Genomic DNA, 23852 nt, shown 5'->3' with positions numbered 1-23852 from the left:
TGATATATGGATCGAGCTGCACGTTCCGCAGCACTAACACTTATATTATATATGTATGAAAATATTTTTTTAAAAAGCTAAGCATGCATGACATCCGCCTTAAAAGGCATTCAGATGTACAGGTTATCTCTCTTATCTCATGTTACATTCCATATCTTTATATTATGTTGTTATTTATGCCTTACATACTCAATACATTATTCGTACTGACCTCCTTTTTATTTGTGGATGCTGTGTTCATGTCCACAGGTAGACGGGGAGACGATTCAGACTTTTAGGCTGCCTTCTCAGCGGTTGTATGGGGCACTCCACTTTTTTCGGAGTTGCAGTCCAGTTGGTATGGTTCCTTTGTGTACAGATGGGTGTCGCCGGGTCCTGTCCTGTCCTTATTATGCTACGTACTCCAATAGAGGCTCATAGACAGATATGCACAGTTAGATGTGCTTTGACTTTCCCGGTCCATATTTTTCATTTTGACAGCCTTGTCGGCCTGTATACATGGGCCCAGTATGATGACGTGTATATATATATATATATATATATATATAGCTCTTTCGAACTTGTGTCCCCTGCAAACTATGAGATATATTAGCTAGCATAATGGCCCACTTAGGTATGGATATAAGATGTATGTATGTTTTGTGGTGCTCGGTAGGTTAGCTCCGGGTGCCTGTCATGGCCCTCCGGTTGGGTCGTGACAAAGACATGTCCAACTGCCATTTCCACCAACTGCAACACCAAAGTTGATAACCAAAAGGTTTAAGATGTCGGACATTCTAAAGTATTAAGGGAAAATGGATCCTCAGGAACACTTGACATCATATACATCCATAGTGAAAGGAAATGACATGGAGTCGGATGAGATCGAGTCGGTGCTGTTGAAAAAATTCGGCAAAACATTGTCTAATGGAGCCTGAACATTCTATTAATTCCTTTGAGATTCTTGTAAATGTCTTTGTTAAAGCACATGCTGGAGCAAGGAAGGCTTAGTGTAGGAAAGCAGACATCTTCAAAATATTTCGAGTTGACACGTTTTTTTCCACAACATCGCCGATAATAGCATACATGTAAACGAGTAGTAATGATCAAAGTACGACATATCACACGGCGACAAAGACAACTAGGTTATGAACATCTGACTGTACATATCTGTCTACGAGCCTCTAAACAAAATACATGTGATTACAAGTGACTGACTGTGTTTCAAATATATACATAAGAGTAGTACCCAAAAATAGTAGCTCCGGAACAACTGGAGCGCCTTTCAATGTACAAAATACATGGGAAAAGCTCCTAGAGTCGAGCCCGTCAACTCCGTCGACCGCGTGGCACGAGACGCAGCCCCCGAAGAAAAGGGGTCAGTACGAGCAGTGTACCGAGTATGTAAGCCATGGAAATAATACAATGAAACATGTAACATATGAGCAATAACAACGTGTGAGACCAAAGATCATATAGTGAGATAAAGGATAATCCAGTACTGTAAGTGCCTTTCGGCGGATGTCATGCTTGCTTATCATATACTTTTATTCAAAACATTTCGTGTCATATACATTTGAAAATAACAAGTCATGTCGCCGAAATACGTCGGCTTCCCACATGTGTCCCGCGTCCGGGATGGAATTACGCCAGCTGACCAGGTGGCAATGCGTCTATAGCGCAACAAGTATCCATTCCCCAAAATTTCCCCATTTTCATATACATATCATATACATGTCATATACATATCATGTACATATCATATAAGCAGCATGCATAGGAACCCAAAGAAAGTCATGTGTCTATCGGGGTGACGTAAGGTCGGTAGCCCCCGATTACCTTATGGAATAACCACGGTCGCTTCGTCTCACCTTGAAAGAACAAACATTATAAGACGAGACTAGCAATGAATAGCAACACCACAAGAAAACTTAAAACAGGATTATAAAGTTTCAATAAAACAAGTGATGGGAATCCGGTATGCACGTATATCGAGACTCGAGTGACAAACATGAAAACACGGTCATTATGTCCCATTGGGTCATCCATGAAGGTTTCAAGACATTTCAATTTCATTTCCAAAGGTTTCGGACGTTTGAACATTTCTTTTCCTTAAAGTACAAGTTTTGGGTTCAATTCTACTGAATGAATAGTGATTAATTTTAGGTGTCGTTTCCGAGGGGTAGGACTTTTCCCGAGGGTCGGATTTTGACCTATACTAACTAGGACATGCCAAATGAAGGAGAGGTAGGCTTCACATACCTTTTACGCCTTATCCACGTCTCCAAACTCAAGCTCCAAGTTCGCCAAAATCTACAAATTGGTCATGTTTACCAAACATGATTAGTGCCTTTAGAGTTGAATTCTTAAAATAATACTTGGCTACCGAAATTTCGGCAGCACTTCCTCTGTAAATATTCCATTCCACCAAGTTCAACTTGGCCAATTTTACTCAACAACAATCCGGGAATTCAAACCCGGCCAAACTATCAACCAACAATACCAACAACAATATAAGCAACATCAACAATCGACTAAAACGCATTCTAGCGCAAATAGTCTTATTTTCCAAATAACCCAACAACTCCAAATCTAACTTTACACTTACAATCCAATATCAATATGTTCATATTCACATACTAATTTAAGGTCATTCAAACATAAACCAAGAGCATTTCAAACTATATATCCAATTTTCAACAATTCCGTCAATTTCCATATTCAATCCAAAATTCTCATATATACAACGAGACCATTCCAACGCATTTTCTACTTACTAATTCATCTCCAACAAACCACTTATATTTTATTCAACTCAATTCAATTCTTTTCAAAGCAACTCAATTCAATTCCATACAATTCAATATAACTCAATACAATATAATTCACATAATATTCCAACAATACCATCAACATACTACTTACCCACATCTTCCAATTTATGAAACAACAACAACATTTTTTTCCTTCTTTCAAATTCAATCACAACAACCCAATTTTCATTCCTCCAAACCATTAAATCTTTACTCTAAAATCATAGAACCTACCATAACAACAATTTCCATTCTAAATAAAATCAATTCATCACACCTTACCATAACCTACACCATTCGGCCAACCCTCCACTATGCATGTTTTTCATGGATTTCCATATTTTTCATACATTACAACAACAACCAACACACAACACAACACAACATAACACATACACACATACACACATACACACACACTCACGGCCTCACCCACACACACTTCCATCACATGAATTTCATCCATTTTCATGCACACAACATACTCAACCATTCATAACATATAAGAAAAGAGTTAAACCTTACCCTTTTTTCCTCAACTTTTCACTTGACTACAATTGACAACTTGTATGCTTATGAGTTTTTCTTGCTTCCACAACAACTCCACCTTGCTAGGGACCCTTGAATTGGTAAGAAATGATTTTTGTAAAAAAAATTTTGCAACTTTTTCTTGGAATTTCTCTTGGCCGAATGGCCTTCAATCTCTCCTCTCTTTTTTTTTTGTTCTTCTTTTCTTGAGTTTTCTAGAGAATTATAAGATGACCAAGTCATCTTTCCACTTATATATGCTTAGCCCCTTCCAATCATAATTAACCATATTGGCCCCTAACTTGGCTTAATTTCATTTGGCCATGTTTTGCAAGTGGGGGCCACGGCCAAGTGGCCCCTTTCTTGAAAATTCTAGGAGATTTCTTCAATTTCATGAAAAATATTTCCCTTGGTTCCAAATTTGCCCTTAGCCTTTCTCCATATTTCCATGAGTCATTATGCAAATTTACCTTTTTACCCCTGGCCTTTCTTAATATTCCCACTTTACAATTTTCCGTACGCAACTTGTGTCACTCGCCTTGACTTACCCGAGGGTACAAAATACGGGATGTAACATCCTCCCCTCTTTAGAACATTCGTCCTCGAATGTTGAACTGGCCTTATCGGGTGTTATCACATTTCGGGGAGGTTTCCCTTATGGTTGTCGTACACAATTACCTAACACGTCCGTTCGGATACTTGGTTGACTTATACTTTCTTGTTATCCTCTCATTCACAACATTTCCAACCACTATTTAAACTTGCCCTGATTCTAGGGCTGTACTATACTTGTTCCCTTTTTACCAAATTTCAATCCAACTCAGTTTACGCAACCTCTATTACGTCTCCAGTCATCCCATATACTTTAATATCATCTAGGCTACCCCAACTTCACATTCGTCCTCTATCTCTATACTTATGAAATTTTTGGGATACTTCCCAGGGGGTCACCCATCATGGAATTGCTCCCATTCCAGCACGCTTAACCCTGAAACGTTATCGTATTCTGGTATCTTAACGCTAACATATTCGCATCCACTCTCCCGCACGGCTTTGTCACGTAATCCAGGGCAGATTAGGGTACTAGTCACTTTCGACGCGGCTTCGGAACGTACTTTTCTCTTAATTACCATTTTAGCCTTCTCGGCCCTTAATACTCATTTCTTGTCTATGCGTATAACTACCTTTTGTCCGATTTCTAGATTTTCATCAGCAATATAAAGAGTGACACATGACGGTATAGAGTTTAAATCGATCACATATGTACTTTATAAAAGAATGCCGATAGGGTACCTGTAGCTGCGTCCTGGGAGGGCTCAGGATCCTGCTGTCTTGTTAGTGCAAATATGCGGTTCTGAGGACCGCCTGCACTAGGTGCTCCTCCTCTGCCTCGACCACGACCGGCTGGGGCTTGGGACGTCTGTCCGGGAGGGCGCACGGTCGACGACGAACCGATAGCGGATCCAGCGGGCTGAGTCTGATCTCTTCCGGTCCTCCGTGGGCAGTCACGCATCAAGTGGTCAGTCTGACCACAGACAAAACAAGCACCTGTGTCAAGGTAGCACTGCCCAGAATGTAACTTGCCACACCGAGTACATCGTGGTGGGGGTGGCCCTGTCCTATTTGAATCCGCTCTATGCTGGGACCCTGAAACTCGGGCACTCTGATCTGGTTCTGGATACCTGGAATGCTGTGGTGCCTGTCCTCCTCTATATTCACTTCTGGCCCCAAAAGATCTGGCTCTTTTTCTGGAGCCCCTATCCGAATCGCGCTCGCCCCTCCGTTGCTGGTACTGTTCCTCCAGGTTTTGGGCGTGGGCCTGTATGCGAGCGATAGTCATCCCGTCCTGAAGTGAGGCTGTCAAGCATTCTCTAGCTAAATGCGGCCCTAGCCCTCTCACGTACTGGTGCACACGATCCCCCATATCTGCTACCATGGTCCGGGGCGTCAAGGCTAATGAGTCAAATCGGAGACCGTACTCCCGAGCACTCATATTTCCCCGTCGAGATTCAAGAACATGTCGGCTCGGGCCCGTCGAACCTCCTCGGCGGTAAGTAATGTCGCGAAAGGCCTCGGTGAACTCTCGCCGGACGGAGGAGGCGCATTCGCTCCCCTCGAGGATATCCAATTATTATACCAGTGAACCGCTATATCCCGCAATCTGTACGAGGCCAGCTCTACTGACTCGGTCTCCGAAGCATGTATTATTTTCAGCGTCCTCAACATTTCATCTAAAAAGCTTTGCGGGTCCTCCTCTGGCTTTGATCCATAGAATTCTGGAGGATTTAGGGAGATAAAATCACGGGCTCTGGCGCTCGCCGCCCTGTCCCCTTGGCCCGTATCCTGCCGCTGAGCTTGTGCGGCGACTAACTGGGTCAGCAACTGGATAGCTTCCGTTACCTGCTGGCCCGCGGCTGCCGCCGGTGCCGGCGCCGGAGCTCCACCCCGCTCCGCTGCCATGCCACAGGGGAAGCAAGAGAAGCCTCGTTGTGGGACTCGCCCACTTCCACTTCCGCTGGTGGCTCCTGTTCAACTCTTCTCCCAGCCACCCTTTTGCCCTTCCGGGCTGCTGTAGCTTTTCTCGTCACCGGCATTACTGAAACCATAACGCAGGATTAAGAAAGAATATAGAAACCGGTAACATAGCTCTATCGCACGATCTTAGAGTACAAAGGAGGTCATATTTCCTAAATGCCCTGCAGCCTCCCGTTTATAAGTATGGCGCGCTACATACCCATAAACAGGACTCTACTGGACACGGCTCGTAGACAAACCCTAGGACCGACCGCTCTGATACCACTTCGGTCACGACCCAACTAGGGGCCGCGACGAGTACCCGATACTTGTAGGGCACCCCCTGTCATATGTCCTGTTCTTATTACTAAGTGGGCCGTATGAACACTGGCACTTTTTTTTTCCACAACATCGCCGATAATAGCATACATGTAAACGAGTAGTAATGATCAACTGTACTGACATATCACACGGCGACAAAGACAACTAGGTTATGAACATCTGACTGTACATATCTGTCTACGAGCCTCTAAACAAAATACATGTGATTACAAGTGACCGATCGTGTTTCAAATATATACATAAGAGTAGTACCCAAAAATAGTAGCTCCGAACAACCGGAGCGCCTTTCAATGTACATAAGGCACCCGTGCGGGAAAAGCTCCTAGAGTCGAGCCCGTCAACTCGTCGACTGCGTGGCATGAGACGCGCCCCGAAGAAAAGGGGTCGGTCAAGATGCGATGTGAATTTTATAAAACAGTACCGAGTATGTAAGCCATGGAAATAATACAATGAAACATGTAACATATGAGCAATAACAACGTGTGAGACCAAAGATCATATAGTGAGATAAAGGATAATCAGTACTGTAAGTGCCTTTCGGCGGATGTCATGCTTGCTTATCATATACTTTTATTCAAAACATTTCGTGTCATATACATTTGGAAATAACAAGTCATGTCGCCGAAATACGTCGGCTTCCCACATGTGTCCCGCGTCCGGCATCCCGCGTCCGGGATGGAATTACGCCACCGACCGAGTGTGGCAATGCGTCTATAGCGCAACAAGTATCCATTCCCCAAAATTTCCCCATTTTCATATACATATCATCATAAAACTTAGAAACCACTTATATTTTATTATTATTATTATTATACTATTAATATGCCCGAAGGGGCTATTAGTATTATGCCGGTGGCATGCCCGAGCGGCAAGTACATGTCATATACATATCATGTACATATCATATAAGCGACATGCATAGGAACCCAAAGAAAGTCATGTGTCTATCGGGGTGACGTAAGGTCGGTAGCCCCCGATTACCTTATGGAATAACCACGGTCGCTTCGTCTCACCTTGAAAGAACAAACATTATAAGACGAGACTAGCAATGAATAGCAACACCACAAGAAAACTTAAAACAGGATTATAAAGTTTCAATAAAACAAGTGATGGGAATCCGGTATGCACGTATATCGAGACTCGAGTGACAAACATGAAAACACGGTCATTATGTCCCATTGGGTCATCCATGAAGGTTTCAAGACATTTCAATTTCATTTCCAAAGGTTTCGGACGTTTGAACATTTCTTTTCCTTAAAGTACAAGTTTTGGGTTCAATTCTACTGAATGAATAGTGATTAATTTTAGGTGTCGTTTCCGAGGGGTAGGACTTTTCCCGAGGGTCGGATTTTGACCTATACTAACTAGGACATGCCAAATGAAGGAGAGGTAGGCTTCACATACCTTTTACGCCTTATCCACGTCTCCAAACTCAAGCTCCAAGTTCGCCAAAATCTACAAATTGGTCATGTTTACCAAACATGATTAGTGCCTTTAGAGTTGAATTCTTAAAATAATACTTGGCTACCGAAATTTCGGCAGCACTTCCTCTGAGTAAATATTCCATTCCACCAAGTTCAACTTGGCCAATTTTACTCAACAACAATCCGGGAATTCAAACCCGGCCAAACTATCAACCAACAATACCAACAACAATATAAGCAACATCAACAATCGACTAAAACGCATTCTAGCGCAAATAGTCTTATTTTCCAAATAACCCAACAACTCCAAATCTAACTTTACACTTACAATCCAATATCAATATGTTCATATTCACATACTAATTTAAGGTCATTCAAACATAAACCAAGAGCATTTCAAACTATATATCCAATTTTCAACAATTCCGTCAATTTCCATATTCAATCCAAAATTCTCATATATACAACGAGACCATTCCAACGCATTTTCTACTTACTAATTCATCTCCAACAAACCACTTATATTTTATTCAACTCAATTCAATTCTTTTCAAAGCAACTCAATTCAATTCCATACAATTCAATATAACTCAATACAATATAATTCACATAATATTCCAACAATACCATCAACATACTACTTACCCACATCTTCCAATTTATGAAACAACAACAACATTTTTTTCCTTCTTTCAAATTCAATCACAACAACCCAATTTTCATTCCTCCAAACCATTAAATCTTTACTCTAAAATCATAGAACCTACCATAACAACAATTTCCATTCTAAATAAAATCAATTCATCACACCTTACCATAACCTACACCATTCGGCCAACCCTCCACTATGCATGTTTTTCATGGATTTCCATATTTTTCATACATTACAACAACAACCAACACACAACACAACACAACATAACACATACACACATACACACACACTCACGGCCTCACCCACACACACTTCCATCACATGAATTTCATCCATTTTCATGCACACAACATACTCAACCATTCATAACATATAAGAAAAGAGTTAAACCTTACCCTTTTTTCCTCAACTTTTCACTTGACTACAATTGACAACTTGTATGCTTATGAGTTTTTCTTGCTTCCACAACAACTCCACCTTGCTAGGGACCCTTGAATTGGTAAGAAATGATTTTTGTAAAAAAAAAAATTTTTGCAACTTTTTCTTGGAATTTCTCTTGGCCGAATGGCCTTCAATCTCTCCTCTCTTTTTTTTTGTTCTTCTTTTCTTGAGTTTTCTAGAGAATTATAAGATGACCAAGTCATCTTTCCACTTATATATGCTTAGCCCCTTCCAATCATAATTAACCATATTGGCCCCTAACTTGGCTTAATTTCATTTGGCCATGTTTTGCAAGTGGGGGCCACGGCCAAGTGGCCCCTTTCTTGAAAATTCTAGGAGATTTCTTCAATTTCATGAAAAATATTTCCCTTGGTTCCAAATTTGCCCTTAGCCTTTCTCCATATTTCCATGAGTCATTATGCAAATTTACCTTTTTACCCCTGGCCTTTCTTAATATTCCCACTTTACAATTTTCCGTACGCAACTTGTGTCACTCGCCTTGACTTACCCGAGGGTACAAAATACGTTTATAGACGGTATCCCGTGTTTCATACATTCGGATACTTCGAGAAAGTCGCGGCAAGTTAAGGACGAGGTCACTTTCAAGATTTAGTGTAATGTGCAAGTTATTATGAATATTAGGTATGGAGGTTATTAGTGTGGAAATGTTCGGAAAGGCCAAGGGTAAGAAGGAAAAATTCGCAAAATGGTTCATGATAATATTGCGGAAGCCTGGGGGGACAAAATGGGAATTTTACAAAATTGTCTTGAAATTTCTAGCCCAAGCCAAGGCTTGGCCGTGTGTGTGTGCATGTGCATGTATATATATATGGGTCCCACTATTATAGGGGTGAAACTTATGAAGCAAGTCAAGGGGTCATCTTTGTTAATTGAAGAAAATTCTAGAAAATGGAAGAAAATTTGGAACAAAAAAAAATAAGAGGAGAGCATGCACATGACCGGCCATGTGCACGCAAGAGTAAATATAAAAAGATGACTAAGTCATCTTATTTGTCCAAAAATCTCTAGAAATTTCCAAGGAGGAGAACAAAAGAAAGAGGAAGAACAACAAAGGGGCCAATTCGGCCAAGAAAGAGGGAAAGAGGAGACCAAAAATCTTGTTCCAAAAATTTGGCTCTTCATGTATTTCCGCTAATTTGAACGTCCCCTTCGACATGGTATAGTTGTTGAAGCAAGAGAATCACCCTTTCTTACAAAATCATAACTCTAGCCAAGAAGGAAGTTGAAGGAAAAAGGTAAGGATTTAACCTTCTTTTATATATTATGGATGGTTGTGCATGTTATAGTATGTAGAAATGCATGAAATTGATGAAATATGGATGTGTGTGTGGTGGCCGAATGGATTGGTGAGGTGTTGGAGTGATGAGTTCATTTTATTTAGTCGTTTGATTGTTGTATTGTGAATTCTATAATGTGAAATGAGGATTTAATGATTTGAAACAAAGTTGAAATTTCTATGGAATTATTATGAGAGTGTGGCCGTGTGCTTGTGTAGTTGGCCGTATGTATGTGATGTTGAAGGAAGAATGAATGAGTTAATTTTATGTTATGTGTTGGTTGTTATCGTAATGTGTAGAGATAGACGAAAAAAACTCATGAAAATATGTTGGTAGTGGTTAAGGCCGAGGATGATGAGATTTGGTAAGATGTTATTATTGTTGATAGTTTGGCCGGGTTGAATTCCCGGGGTTGTTGTTGATTGGAATTGGCCGAGTTGAACTTGGTGGGATGGAGTATTTACAGGGGAAATGCTGCCGAAATTTCGGTAGACAAGTGATTACTTTAAATTTCAACTTCTAGATGCTCTAATTAACATTTGGTAAATGTGACTAAATTGTAGATTTTGGCGAATTTGGAACTTAAGTTTGGAGAGGCGTAAAAGGCGGAAAAGGTATGTAAGGCTTCACCTCCCTTCTTTGGCATGTCTTAGATGTAATAGGCTTGAATACGTGTCCCGGGGACCACTCTAATTCTAGAAATCCGAGCTTGAATTTGATTACTATTCATTCAGTAGAATTGAATTAAATGCTTATGAATAGTTGAAAGAATTGTCTAAACACCTAGAACTTGCGTGAATAGAATCCGTTTACCCTAAAACTCTCATAAGTCATGTCATGAAACGTATTATACGTAAATTGTGTACGCCGCCTCATTTGACCCGAGGTGGGCCCATTAGTCCCAGATTTTTCTTTATTGTTCAGTTTATCAAACGATATGTGTTGTAACCATTCTAATGAGAATATTTCTATGATGGCAATGACGATGATATTAAGGAAGAGAATATGTTTATGACGAGTATGACAAGAATGATTTCATGACTAAGAGTTTCAAGTTAAGAATTCAATATGAATATGAGAGTGTCAAGCAAGTTCTTGATTTCAATTTTATTTCGTATTATGACTCTATTTTCTAAAGATTCTAAGGTGTATGAATAAATGTTTTGTAAGGCTCATGATCTTATTCCATGTTTCCTCTTAATGTCATTTTTCCTTGATAGTCTCGCCTTATAATATTAGTTCCTTCAAGGCGAGACATGACGATTGTGATTATTCCATAATATAATCGGAGGATCCCGACCTTACGTCACTCTGATAAAGTTATAGCTTTTGGTTGGGCTCTTATGCATGCTTAAGTTACGGCGATCACACCGTGCCTATATGGCCGGGCATGTCACCGCTACGGCGGCGGCGCTATAGGATGATTACACCGCGCCTAGATGGTCGGGCGTGTCACCGCTTATGCGGGTTGCGATGTATACACCCGGTCCTAGAGGGCGGGCACGACCACCACTGTAGTGGGCGGCACGAGACGATTACCCCGGACGCGGGAGGTCCGGACGCGGGCTAACGATGTTATGTGATTCAAACAGGCTATGATGCCTTATGTGATGCAGACAGACTATGTATGTATGTATGTATGTATGTATGTATGTATGTATGTAAAGGTAAGGGTAAGCATGCATGATTCCGCCCTCAGGGGCAGACAGTTATAGCCATGTCCTTATTTATATCCCCTGTATAGTCTTCTTATGCTACTGTTCTTGTTCCGTAATTGCTATCATGTTATGATTCATGCCTTACATGCTCAGTACATTACCGTACTGACGTCCCCTTTTGTGGACGCTTGCGTTTCATGCGCGCGGTAAGCGAGTTGAGGACTTGATTCTAGGAGCCCTCCGGTCATTGAAGTGCTCCAGTTGTTCCGGAGACACAGCTTGTGGTACTACTTTTGTGTACATTCGGGCACGGCATAACCGGCCCTCTCTGTTATCATATGTATGTTGATTAGAGGCTCGTAGACAAATATGTATGGTCGGATGTTTTGTATTTACAGTTGGTCCCCTCTGATGTATATTAAGTTAGCAAAGCTTATGTATTTTATTATAATGCCGCTATGGTAGCATTAATTAAAGAAGTGACAACAATAACGATTTAAACGGCCCACTTAGTAATAAGAGTACGATACGAGTTAAGGGGTGCTCGGTACAAGTATCGGGTACCCGTCGCGGCCCTAGTTGGGTCGTGACAAGAATAAAGTATCAATAACTCTAGAAAAAAAAAAGGTCTCAAGAGCTTTTAAGCGATGAGTCAATCACCTTCAGTGACAAAGATGCGGATGGCATCACACTTCCTTACAACGACGCATTGATAATCATTTTTAATATTGATTATTTTCAAATTAAGCGCATTTTAATTGACCAAGATAGCTCGGCCAACATTATCCCATGGAAAGTAATAGAGCTAATCGAAATGCTGGGAAAATAATACCGGCCACAAGAGTCCTTTCCGGATATAACATGGCAAGTGAGACGACCAAAATGAGATTATATTGCCAATCAGTGCTAGGGGAATAGTCAAGGAGACGAAGTTCTATGTCATAGACGGTGAGATGAGGCATAATGCAATCTTTGGGAGACCTTGTGTAACACTCTTTAAATCCGGGTAGGTGTAAATGTGTTAAATGAGTATTAATGTAAAATTTTATACATATGAAGTCCTATCGGGACGAGTTTGGGTGGAAATAGTTATTTTAAAATCAATATGAATAGTGAGGTGCATAAAATTTGATAGAATCAACTAAGTTTATGATAGGTCTGCCTTCCATCCTATTTATGTGAAAATCTACTTGGAATTTGAGAAAACATAAATCATTAAAGTTGTAGCCCTTTGAAATAACCTTCAAAACAAATATGGACCAGCTCAAACGTAGCTCTGTACAAAAAAGTATGCCCATTTAACTAAAAGCAGTGCACGGAACCCCCTGTAGCAAAGGTGACGATCGCTATAGCGGTTGACATAAAACAGTAGCCTGAATTTTATGTACTCAGTTTTACTTTCTCTTTTCACAAAACACCGACACACTTCCCAACAAGCACCTAGGGTGAATTTTCAAGCTAGGGAAAGATACTTTGAGAAGTAAGCTAATTAGATTTCCATTCTATCATTCCGTTCTTCTTCATTATTATAATCCACTTCGTGGGTCTTTAATGGTGAAATTGAAATAGAAACCCTAAAATGTTAATAAAACTTCTAAACTTGATGGGTTATGGTTATTATCACTTAGTTATTATCTAAATGCATTGGTTAGTTGCTCTTGATCATAAATTGAACATTTAGAGACATAAACTAAGTGATTGGAGACCTAGGGTTCTATAAAAATGGTATCTTTACCATAAAAACTATTTGTAATGGGAATGTTGATAGAAGATTGTTATAAATTGATGATTAATGATTACTAAGGGCTTTGATAGGTTGTTTATCACCTAGAAAATCATCCACCCCTTGGAATGGGGTAAGGGAAGGGTATTCTTGCTTGGTACTTGTGAATTGAGTGTTGTGACTCATTGAGCCTTTTATTTCTAGACTTTGAGCATTCTGAGGCTTTGAGGAAAGGAAAGGCTGTAGCAGAGTGACTTGCATTGTTCCAACTCTACTTTGAGGTAGGTTACGGTCTACTTGAGTTAGAGTTTGGTTAGTTGATTCTATGTTTTGTGATTTCCTTAGGAGAAAGCATGTCTAGTTTTCATGCATAATATTGTGTGGCTAAACTCTTATGTGAATGCGAATTGAATGTTTGTGTAGGCTTCGTGCCATTCTTCCTGTATGATTGAATCTGCAGTGGATGTATTGTGATGAGAAGCTAATATAATCTTCCCGATGGTATTGTGACATGAAATGATGAGTTGACTATTGATACTGAAAGGAAAGAACCATGGTTCTATAAGAGGCATGGAAAGGCACATATGTGACCTAGATTATAGGCTCGTGGTCCGAGGATAGTTTCGAAAATGAGAGGTCCATTGATATGTCCCGCGTTCGAGGTTCATTCCGGAGCGAATGTTTGTGCTCAGGTTTAAGGAGTATTCCGGAACAAGTGGTACATGGACACTATGGGTCCCCTGCTGGTCATGACACTGAGCAATGACATCAGTTAGCAGGTGTGTACAGCGAGTGAGGTTATTGTGGTAAATTTACTTCCGTTGTGGCTTACGTGATTGTGATGTTTGACATCTTGGTGATTGATTGTGATTATCCTTGGTTGACTTACTATGATTTATTGATATTCATGTTTGTTGACTGGCTTGTTTTATTCTATTGATTTTATGAAATATGCATGATACTAATCTTAGTCGGCCTATGATATCTACCGGTACATAGTGTTTGTACTGATACCATCTTGCTGTATTCTTTTGAGTGCAGATTGTGATACAGAGACCGCTACTCATCCTCACATCTAGCGTGGAGGAAATTTGCTGACAGATTCTAAGGTGAGCTTCTTCCCATGCCAGGCTGCCCGAAGGTCTTCTTGCTATCATGTCTTTTCGTACTCTGGACATTATGGTTATTTATTTGTTAGACTTCAGTTCTTAGACATGTTTTTGATTAGAGTCCTGTATGATGACTTTCGGATTTTGGGGATTTGTAATAGTTAGAACTTCCGCACTTATTTCAGTATATTATGGCATGACATATTTTGTTTATTTGATGCGTGAATGAGTATAATCATTTGACCTGGCTAATATAAAATCGAATATAAATGAATAGATGTCTCGTGTGTTGGTTCGCCCACTAGGATTCAGTGTTCCAGTCATGGCGGGTTGGGCCGTGACAAAGCTGGTATCAGAGCTTTAGGTTTGTCAATCTCATCGTACAAGGACATGTCTAGCAGAGTCTTGCGGATCGGTACGGAGACGTCTGTACTTATCGTCGAGAGGCTGTCAGACACTAGGAAAACTACCCTATCTTTCTTTCTTTCTTTCTTTCTTTCTTTCATGCTACTTGATTCCAATTGGTATCTGCTGATTCGAATTGGTATCTGACTATCCTTCATTCTCTCGCAGATGGCGAGAACGCGCGCGGCAGCAGCTAGAGGTAAAGATGGAGGCAAGGAAGCTGGGTTGGCGTCCCATTGGTTAATCCCGTGCCTCCAGTGGTTCCTAATGAGGAAGCGGGAGATGCAGCCGCACCAGCCCGGCCCGATGAAGTGCCCCACCGGAGCTAAGGCGCTCGGGGTACACTACGCCATGGACCGAGTGTGCTTTGAATTGGTTGTATGGGTTAGCACGGGTCCGGTGTTATACCGCCTGGTCCCGGTCCAGGTAGGGGTGCGGGGGGCGTGCCCCGAGTCCCGACGAGCACGTTTCTTTGGGGTTCAACACGTACGTTAGGCCGGTGGCACCTCGCTTGGAGAAGTTTCGGGTTTTGAGGCCTTCCCGAGCCCGGTTGCGGGCGGTGATGACCGTAGCGAACATGATCGTTTGGAGGTTTACTAAAATGAAGCCTCGTGTGTTCTGGTACCGAGTCGAGAAAGCATATGAGTTCATCATCGATCGTCACGAGAGGCTCCATAAGATAGGCCCCGTGGATAAGTACGGGATAGAGTTTGTGACCTTCCAATTCTTGGGTGATGCCAAGCTTTGGTGGAGGGCTTATATGGAGTGTAGGCCAACTAGGTCTCCTCCGTTGACTTGGGTTCAGTTTTGCTCTGTGTTTACAGATAAGCACGTTCGCATACTCGAGGGACCGAAGAAAGGATGGGTTGCTACTACGATCAAACTCATCGATTCTTGTGTATAGTCCCGTTTTTTTTTCACTCCACTCCCGTCTTGCTCTTGAATTAACAATTTGAGGGAGAGGATACGACAATTTTTGAAGGGGTTGAAAATTGGGCTATAGTTATCGGCTCTTCAGCTTGTAGCCACTGGGGCTTCATTTCAGGAGATAGTGGAGCATGTCCATATTGTTGATGGTATTAAGCAAGAGAGTCATGCGAAGTAGGTAGAGAAAAAGGCCAGTAGGGATGGAATGTTCAGCAACTCCTATCGAGGTCGAGTTCACGAGTATACTCGGGGCGTCGGTTCGATGTGATGTAGGTGTCGGCGGGGGCCATCGGGGCAAGTTATCGGGCTTAGGTCGGCATGGAGGCTACTTCTTCGGCACGTTCGGCGGCCTACGGGGACCGTGCTTGCTTCGAGTATGGTGAGATAGGGCATATCAAGAGGTATTTCCCCAGACTTAAACAGAGTGGGCAAGGTACTCAGTATCAGGCTCCCCGAGCTCCGTTTGCACCAGATCAAGGAGGCAAGAATCACGCACCCGCCGGGCGGGGCGGCCACACCGTGGGTAGGGGTGGTGCCCAGCCTAACCGAGGCGGTCCTCAAGCAGGTAGAGGTGGACAGCAGCCCGGCAGGGGTGGGGCTCAGACTGGTAATGGTAATCGCGGTGGTTCACAGGCGATGGGAGGGCGCGGTCATTTGTACACCTTTCCAGGTAGACCCGAGGCTGAGGCCTCCGATGCGGTTATCACAGGTACTATCTCAGTTTATGACCGTATGGCTTCTGTTTTGTTTGATCCGGGCTCTTTTTTCTATGTATCTACCTATTTTTCTGTGGGTCTAGATATGATGTGTGATACTCTTGACACCCCTATTTATGTATCTACTTCTGTTGGGGACTCTGTGGTGGTGGATAGCATTTACCCTGCATGTGTAATTACTTCTATGGGGTATAGTACTTGGGCAGATTTGATGATCTTAGCCATGGTAGACTTCGATGTTATTTTGTGTATGAGTTGGTTGTCCCCGCATTATGCTATACTTGATTGCCATTCTAAGACCAACACTAGCCATGCCCGGGGCACCTAGACTCGAGTGGAAGGGTAACCTTAGTCCCCTCCATAAGAAAGTAATATCCTTTGTCCGTGCTAGGAAGCTAGTAGAGAAGGATTGTCTAGCTTATCTGGCACATATCCGTGACACCAGTGCAGATACTCTATCTCTTGATTCAGTTCCAGTGGTAAGCAAGTTTGCGAATATATTCCCCGCGGACTTTCCTGGTATGCCACCGAATCGTGACATTGACTTCAGGATCGATTTAGATCCAGGTACTCGTCCTATCTCTATCCCACCTTATAGGATGGCGCCAGCAGAACTTAGGGAGTTAAAAGAGCAGTTGCAAGATCTTCTGATTAAGGGGTTTATTCGCCCGAGTGTCTCTCCGTGGGGTGCTCCCGTGTTATTCGTTAAGAAGAAGGATGGGTCTATGCGTATGTGTATTGATTACCGTCAACTGAATAAGGTAACTGTCCGAAACAAGTATCCCATTCCCCATATTGATGACTTGTTTGATCAGTTACAGGGAGCCTCGGTGTTCTCTAAAATCGATTTAAGTTCAAGGTACCATCAGTTGAAGATTCAGCCAGAAGATGTTCCTAAAATCAATTTCGGACCAGGTATGGGCACTATGAGTTCTTGGTTATGTCTTTTGGGCTTACAAACGCCCCAGCTGTGTTCATGGATTTGATGAATAGTGTTTTTAAGCCCCATTTAGACTCATTCGTAATAGTGTTCATTGATGATATCCTGGTGTACTCTAGGAGTAAGGAAGAGCATGAGAAACATTTGAGGATTGCTCTTAGGGTTTTGCGAGAGAAGGAGTTATATGCTAAATTCTCCAAGTGTGAATTCTGGTTGTCTTTTGTGTCTTTCTTAGGACATGTTATTTCGAAAGAGGGTATTATGATGGATTCTCAGAAAATTCAGGCAGTCAGGGAATGGGCTAGGCCCACATCAGTCATCGAGATCCGTAGTTTTGTGGGTCTGGCTAGCTACTATCGTCGGTTTGTGAAAGGGTTTGCCTCTATTGCTTCTCATTTGACCCGTTTGACTCAAAAAGAGGTACCGTTTCAGTGGTCCGGCGAGTGTGAGGAGAGCTTTCAAAAACTCAAAACATTATTGACCACAACACCGATTCTAGCATTGACCGCGGAGGGCAAGGATTTTGTTGTTCACTGTGATGCTTCACGTTCTGGTTTAGGTCCTGTTTTGATGCAGAAAAAGAAGGTGATTTCTTATGCTTCTCGGTAGTTGAAGGTACATGAGAAGAACTATCCTACTCATGATCTAAAGTTGGCAGCGGTGGTGTTTGCGTTGAAAATTTGGAGGCGCTACTTGTATGGTGTACACAAACCATCACAGTTTGCAGCATGTGTTCACCCAGAGGGATCTAAACTCTAGAAAGCGGAGATGGATGGAACTACTGAAGGACTTTGATATCACCATTTTGTATCACCCTAGTAAGGCAAATGTAGTAGCTGACGCTTTGAGCAGGAAGTCGGCTAGTATGGGAAGTCTAACCTGCTTGATTTCTTCTGAGTGTCCATTCGCTAGAGAGGTTCCGACTCTGGCTAGCAGTTTTATGAGACTGGATATTTCTAACACAGGCAAAGTGTTGGCTTGTGTGGAGGCTAGGTCGTCATTTTTAGAGCAGATTAAGGCAAACCAGTTTGAGGATGCTAAGTTGTGTAAAATATGTGATAAAGTATTGTGTGGTAAGGCCAAAGAGGTCGTGATTGATGAGGAAGGCGTGCTGCGAATCAAAGGGCGAGTATGTGTGCCACGTGTGGGCGACTTGATCAAGACCATTCTGACAGAGGCTCATAGTTCGAGGTATTCTATCCATCCTGGTGCCACTAAAATGTATCGTGATTTGAGGCAACATTACTGGTGGAGAGGGATGAAGCGTGATATAGTAGAGTTCGTTGCTCGGTGTCCGAATTGCCAACGTGTGAAGTATGAACATCAGAAACCTGGGGGTACATTGCAGAGGATGCCCATTCCTGAGTGGAAATAGGAAAGAATAGCCATGGATTTCGTGGTGGGTCTTCTGAACATGCTAGGGAAGTTTGACTCTATCTGGGTTATTGTTGACAGGTTGACTAAGTCTGCCCACTTTATTCCGGTGAAGATAACTTATGATGCGGAGAAATTGGCTAAAATATACATTCGTGAGGTCCTTAGACTCCACGGGGTCCCTCTATCCATTGTGTCCGACAGGGGCACCACGTTCACATCCAGGTTTTGGGAGTGCTTGCACGAAGAATTGGGTACGAAGTTAGATCTTAGCACAACCTTCCACCCTCGGACTGATAGGCAGTCTGAGTGGACTATTCAGGTTCTTGAGGATATGATTCATGCTTGTGTGATAGATTTCGGTGGACATTGGGATCAGTTCTTGCCCTTAGCTGAATTTGCCTACAATAATAGCTATCACTCGAGTATTGATATGGCCCCATTTGAGGCGTTGTATGGAAAGAGGTGTAGGTCTCCTATTAGATGGTTTGATGCATTCGAGGTGAGGCCGTGGGGTACCGATATTCTGAGAGAGTCCTTAAAGAAGGTGAAGGCGATTCAAGCCAAGCTTCTGGCAGCGCAGAGTAGGCAGAAGGAGTGTGCGGACCACAAGGTCCAAGATCTTAAGTTTGAGGAAGGAGAAAGAAGTGCTTTTGAAGGTCTCACCCATGAAGGGTGTCATGAGGTTTGGGAAGAAGGGCAAGCTTAGCCCGAGGTACATTGGTCCGTTTGAGATTCTCAAATGTGTGGGAGAAGTGGCTTACAAGTTGGCTTTACCTCCGGGTCTATCAGGCGTTCATCCGGTGTTCTATGTGTCGATGTTGAAGAGGTACCACGGTGATGGTTCCTACATAATCCGTTGGGATTCAATTTTGTTAGACGAGAATTTGTCGTATGAGAAAGAGCCCGTTGCTATCTTAGACAGGGATGTTCGCAAGTTGAGGTCCAAGGAAATAGCTGCTGTGAAAGTTTAGTGGAAGAATCGCCCAGTGGAAGAAGTTACTTGGGAAACAGAATCTGATATGTGTAGCAAATACCCTCAGTTTTTTGCCGAGTAAGGTAACTCCTCCCTAGATTTCTTATCGTCGTCCGTTCCGGGACGAACGGTGTTTTAATTGGTATCTGGTGTAACAATCCTTTCGATAGTTATGGGAAATGTAGGATCACCCCGCCAAATGTAACCTTTCCAATGGTAGAACGAGCCAATAGAAACTAAATCGTGTGAGCTTACGAGCTGAAATTTGACTTGTTTGTGGTTGTTGCTTGATTGTCTTGAGTCCGTCAGGGGGTGACGTAGAAAATTAGAACTCCGTTGGAAATTATGAGGCCACGGGGGGATTCGTAGGGCGTCTATATGTAAATGTACATGTTTGTTTTGTGTTTTTGAGGCCTCGGATGAAATGTGGGGTGATAGAGGGAAAAACCAGACAAAATGCGAGCTCACTGCCCAAAATGAACCGCTGTGGCGGTGGGAGGACCGCTTCCAGTGGCCTGCCATTTTGTCGGGTGGCTGCTGTGGTGGACGATCTACCGCTATGGCAGTACCGCTATAGCGGTGAGTCGACTGCCACAGTGGTGAGCGGATTTCCTTTGGGACCGCTGCTGCGGCTTGATGGCCGTTGTAGCGGTTGACGTAAAACAGTAGCCCGAATTTTATATACTTAGTTTTATTTTCTCTTTTCACAAAATACCGACGCACTTCCCAACAAGCACCTAGGGTGAACTTTCAAGCTAGGGCAAGATACTTTGAGAGGTAAGTTCTCTTGATTTCCATTTTATCATTCCATTCTCCTTCATTATTGTAATCCTCTTCATGGGTCTTTAATGGTGAAATTGAAATAGAAACCCTAGAATGTTAATAAAACTTCTAAACTTGATGGGTTATGGTTATTATCGCTTAGTTATCATCTAAATGCATTGGTTAGTTGCTCTTGATCATAAATTGAACATTTAGAGACATAAACTAAGTGATTGGAGACCTAGAGTTCTATCAAAATGGTATCTTTACCATAAAAACTGTTTGTAATGGGAATGTTGATAGAAGATTTTTATAAATTGATGATTAATGATTACTAAGGGCTTTGATAGGTTGCTTATCACCTAGAAAATCATCCATCCCTTGGAATGGGGTAAGGGAAGGGTATTCTTCCTTGGTACTTGTGAATTGAGTATTGTGACTCATTGAGACTTCTATTTCTAGACTTTGAGCGTTCTGAGGCTTTAAGGAAAGAAAAGGCTGTAGCAGAGGTCACGACCCAAATCGGAGGGTCGTGACTGGCACCCAAAACCCTACTCGGCTGAGTGCCATACAACTATTCTGTCCAAGAGTCAGAACTTCTCCCTTATCGTTAATTCAAAGAAAACCTTTAGTCACAAATAAAATCTTTTACAAAGAAAACAAAGCATAAAGACGCATCGACCTATATGGTCGCTTTACACAACTGTCTGCAAAGTCTCTAACATATACAAAATATCATAACATAAGTATTTTGACTCGGCAACACTCCGAACTGAGATGGAGCTTACCAATCCAGCTGATAGCCTGGGAACATCCTATAGCCAATGTCTTCTACTCATCTGTATACACCTACGTGGCATGAAACAGAGCGCCCCTAGTCAAAGGGATGTCAGTACGAACGATGTACCGAGTATGTAAGGCGGCGAAACAATATATCTCGACTCGGATGATAAAAGAAGAATGTGACTCAACTGTACTTGTAACCAACTCGATAAACATGTACGTGCATATGAACTTTTGATGCGGCAAGTATGTATATATATATATATATATATATATATATATAATGCGTGCCTTTACCTATATCGCGGATATAAAGCAATAATAGCATAATGGCAAAGGGCATCATAATCATCATATACCGGTTTTGATCGGGTGGTTTGCGTATATAACGCCTTAGTATTTTCCCTTCCCCATGAAATGATGTCGTGTATGTATGTAAATATGCAAATGCATAAAAATCTTTGGAAACCATCAAAAGACTCCGCCAAAATTTTAACGCAAAATGGGAACTTCTTCCCCTTTTCATTTGTCTCCTTCGAGACTCCAAAATTTAAATGTAAAATGCATAGGAAAGAGAAAAACCATTGAATGTCCCCTTCGGGAATTAGACAACGTTATGAAAACGTACAACTTATGGATTCCCCTTTGGGACTTAAGAGGTCAAAGATACGAATACTCACCCTGTGGATTTAATAGAGTCTTTGGAGTTCGTTTATTCTTTGGGTTCATTTAGATAATAAGGATCTTCATCACTACCATAATCATCACCACTATCTTTGTCTCACTTGAATGATCCATAACATAAACGCGAGGCCATATGTTATATAGCACGCTCGGACATAAGTCGAGCCATAGCACGCTCGGAGTCAATTTTGAGGCCATAGCACACTCGGACATAAGTAAATAAGCCATATGTTATATAGCACACTCATACATAAGCTGAGGCCATACATTACATAGCACGCTCAGTCACGTCATGAAATCATCTAGAAACTTAGGCTTGAAAATCTCTAGGATTGGAGTCATCGTAAGATTCTTTAGAAACTATAGACTTCTGGCATTTCTAGGAGTAAAAATATTATGGATTTCATGTATGGGATCAAAACATAGGAATCATGCCTTTGAAAGAAAGGGACGAGCCTTAACATACCTGGAAGCTCGCTTCTCGACTTTCCAACCTACCTCCTGTCTTGGAATCTACATATAAAACCATTCATACTATTGTTAGGCTCACCATCATACACTTGTCCTAAACCTTCAAATTAAACCTCCTTAAAATCTGCCAAAATTCGGGAAAATTTCCCCTTTGTTTATTTGCCCAATTCATAATTCAACAACCAACCAACAACAATAACAATACCAACACCAATCACAATATTTCCAACTCCAAAATACTTCATAAACATCCCATATGGTGTTTGTCCCATATTTCCATCACAGAGTCATTTTATAACAATTTTACAGCTCTTTCTCCGTAAATAAACCAAGATTAACGTTAATAGCAAGAGATTCATACCTTTATCTCGATAAAATTGCCATATCTTCGCTTCTCCACCTTGATCTTAAGCCATAACGCATCACTATACAATTTTGTAGTTGTAACTATATGCTGTCTGGACCGGAATTTGAGAATTATACCTGGTTTGGGCTAAAATTTGGCTTGGAGAGTTGGGGAGAACTCTCTAGAATTTTGGAGAGGTTTTTGGGGTGTTTGGTGAAGAAAATGAGGGGTTAGCCCCTTTAAATAAATCTCCAAAATCTGCCTGCACCGCCTCTAAAATCGTTCAGCGCGATCGCGCCACCTTTGGGCGCGTTCGCGCAGGCTAGTTTTTTCTGACTGCACGTTCGTTCAGTAAAAAGGTCATAACTCTTGATCCTGATATCGTGTGAGGGCCCATGACCTATGGTTGGAAAGATCTTTCAATTATCTACAACTTTCATTCTTGGAGTTGTTCCAAATTCCAAACTTATGAGGGATTTTCGGCCCCTTCAAGTCATATCGTCTGAAAATATTTCCTTAAATCGTCCTTTTGGAGGGCTTATGCCCATATTTGGCTTAAGAGTACTTCTTAGGACTTGCTCAACTTTCCACGTACTACTCATATATCTATTCATATATCCTTTATAAAACCCCGGCATGTGGGCCCCACTTAGCTTGCAGTAAGGAGGGCTTTCATCGAGCAACGTACTACCTGATTTACACCATATAGTCTCCGAATGTCTTATATATACATATTCTTATACTCAGATCATATAAACTTCATCCCTGACCCGAGCCTAAGATTTGCTCAGCACATTCGCGCCCCGTGGTGGCGCGTTACGCCGAGTCGACATTTGATCGCGCGCGTTTGCGCCACTCCTGCGCGTCCGCGCGGAAATTAATTTCGATTTACCTTCCATCCCAACTTGTAACGTCCATATCTCCTTACCCCGATGTCCTATTGGGGAGCTGCTTATCGCGTCAGAAACTAGACCTCCCGAACTT

At 42.0% G+C, this 23852-nt stretch overlaps 1 protein-coding gene across 1 annotated transcript; it reads left to right on the top strand.

The window, feature by feature from the left end:
• The first annotated feature begins 16134 nt into the window (after positions 1-16134).
• LOC132047465 (uncharacterized) lies at positions 16135-19820 on the top strand. The gene is made up of 8 exons (XM_059438507.1): positions 16135-16525; positions 16616-16721; positions 16924-17227; positions 17348-17447; positions 18032-18077; positions 18193-18663; positions 19318-19505; positions 19639-19820. The coding sequence occupies exons 1-8, from the start codon at positions 16135-16137 to the stop codon at positions 19818-19820; spliced, it is 1788 nt and encodes a 595-aa protein (XP_059294490.1).
• Positions 19821-23852: the final 4032 nt, after the last annotated feature.

This window comes from Lycium ferocissimum, chromosome 2 (genome assembly GCF_029784015.1).
Source record: "Lycium ferocissimum isolate CSIRO_LF1 chromosome 2, AGI_CSIRO_Lferr_CH_V1, whole genome shotgun sequence".
Lineage (NCBI taxonomy): Eukaryota > Viridiplantae > Streptophyta > Magnoliopsida > Solanales > Solanaceae > Lycium > Lycium ferocissimum.
The sequence above is the reverse complement of the archived record's forward strand: the minus strand, read 5'-3'. Positions and strand labels throughout refer to the sequence as shown.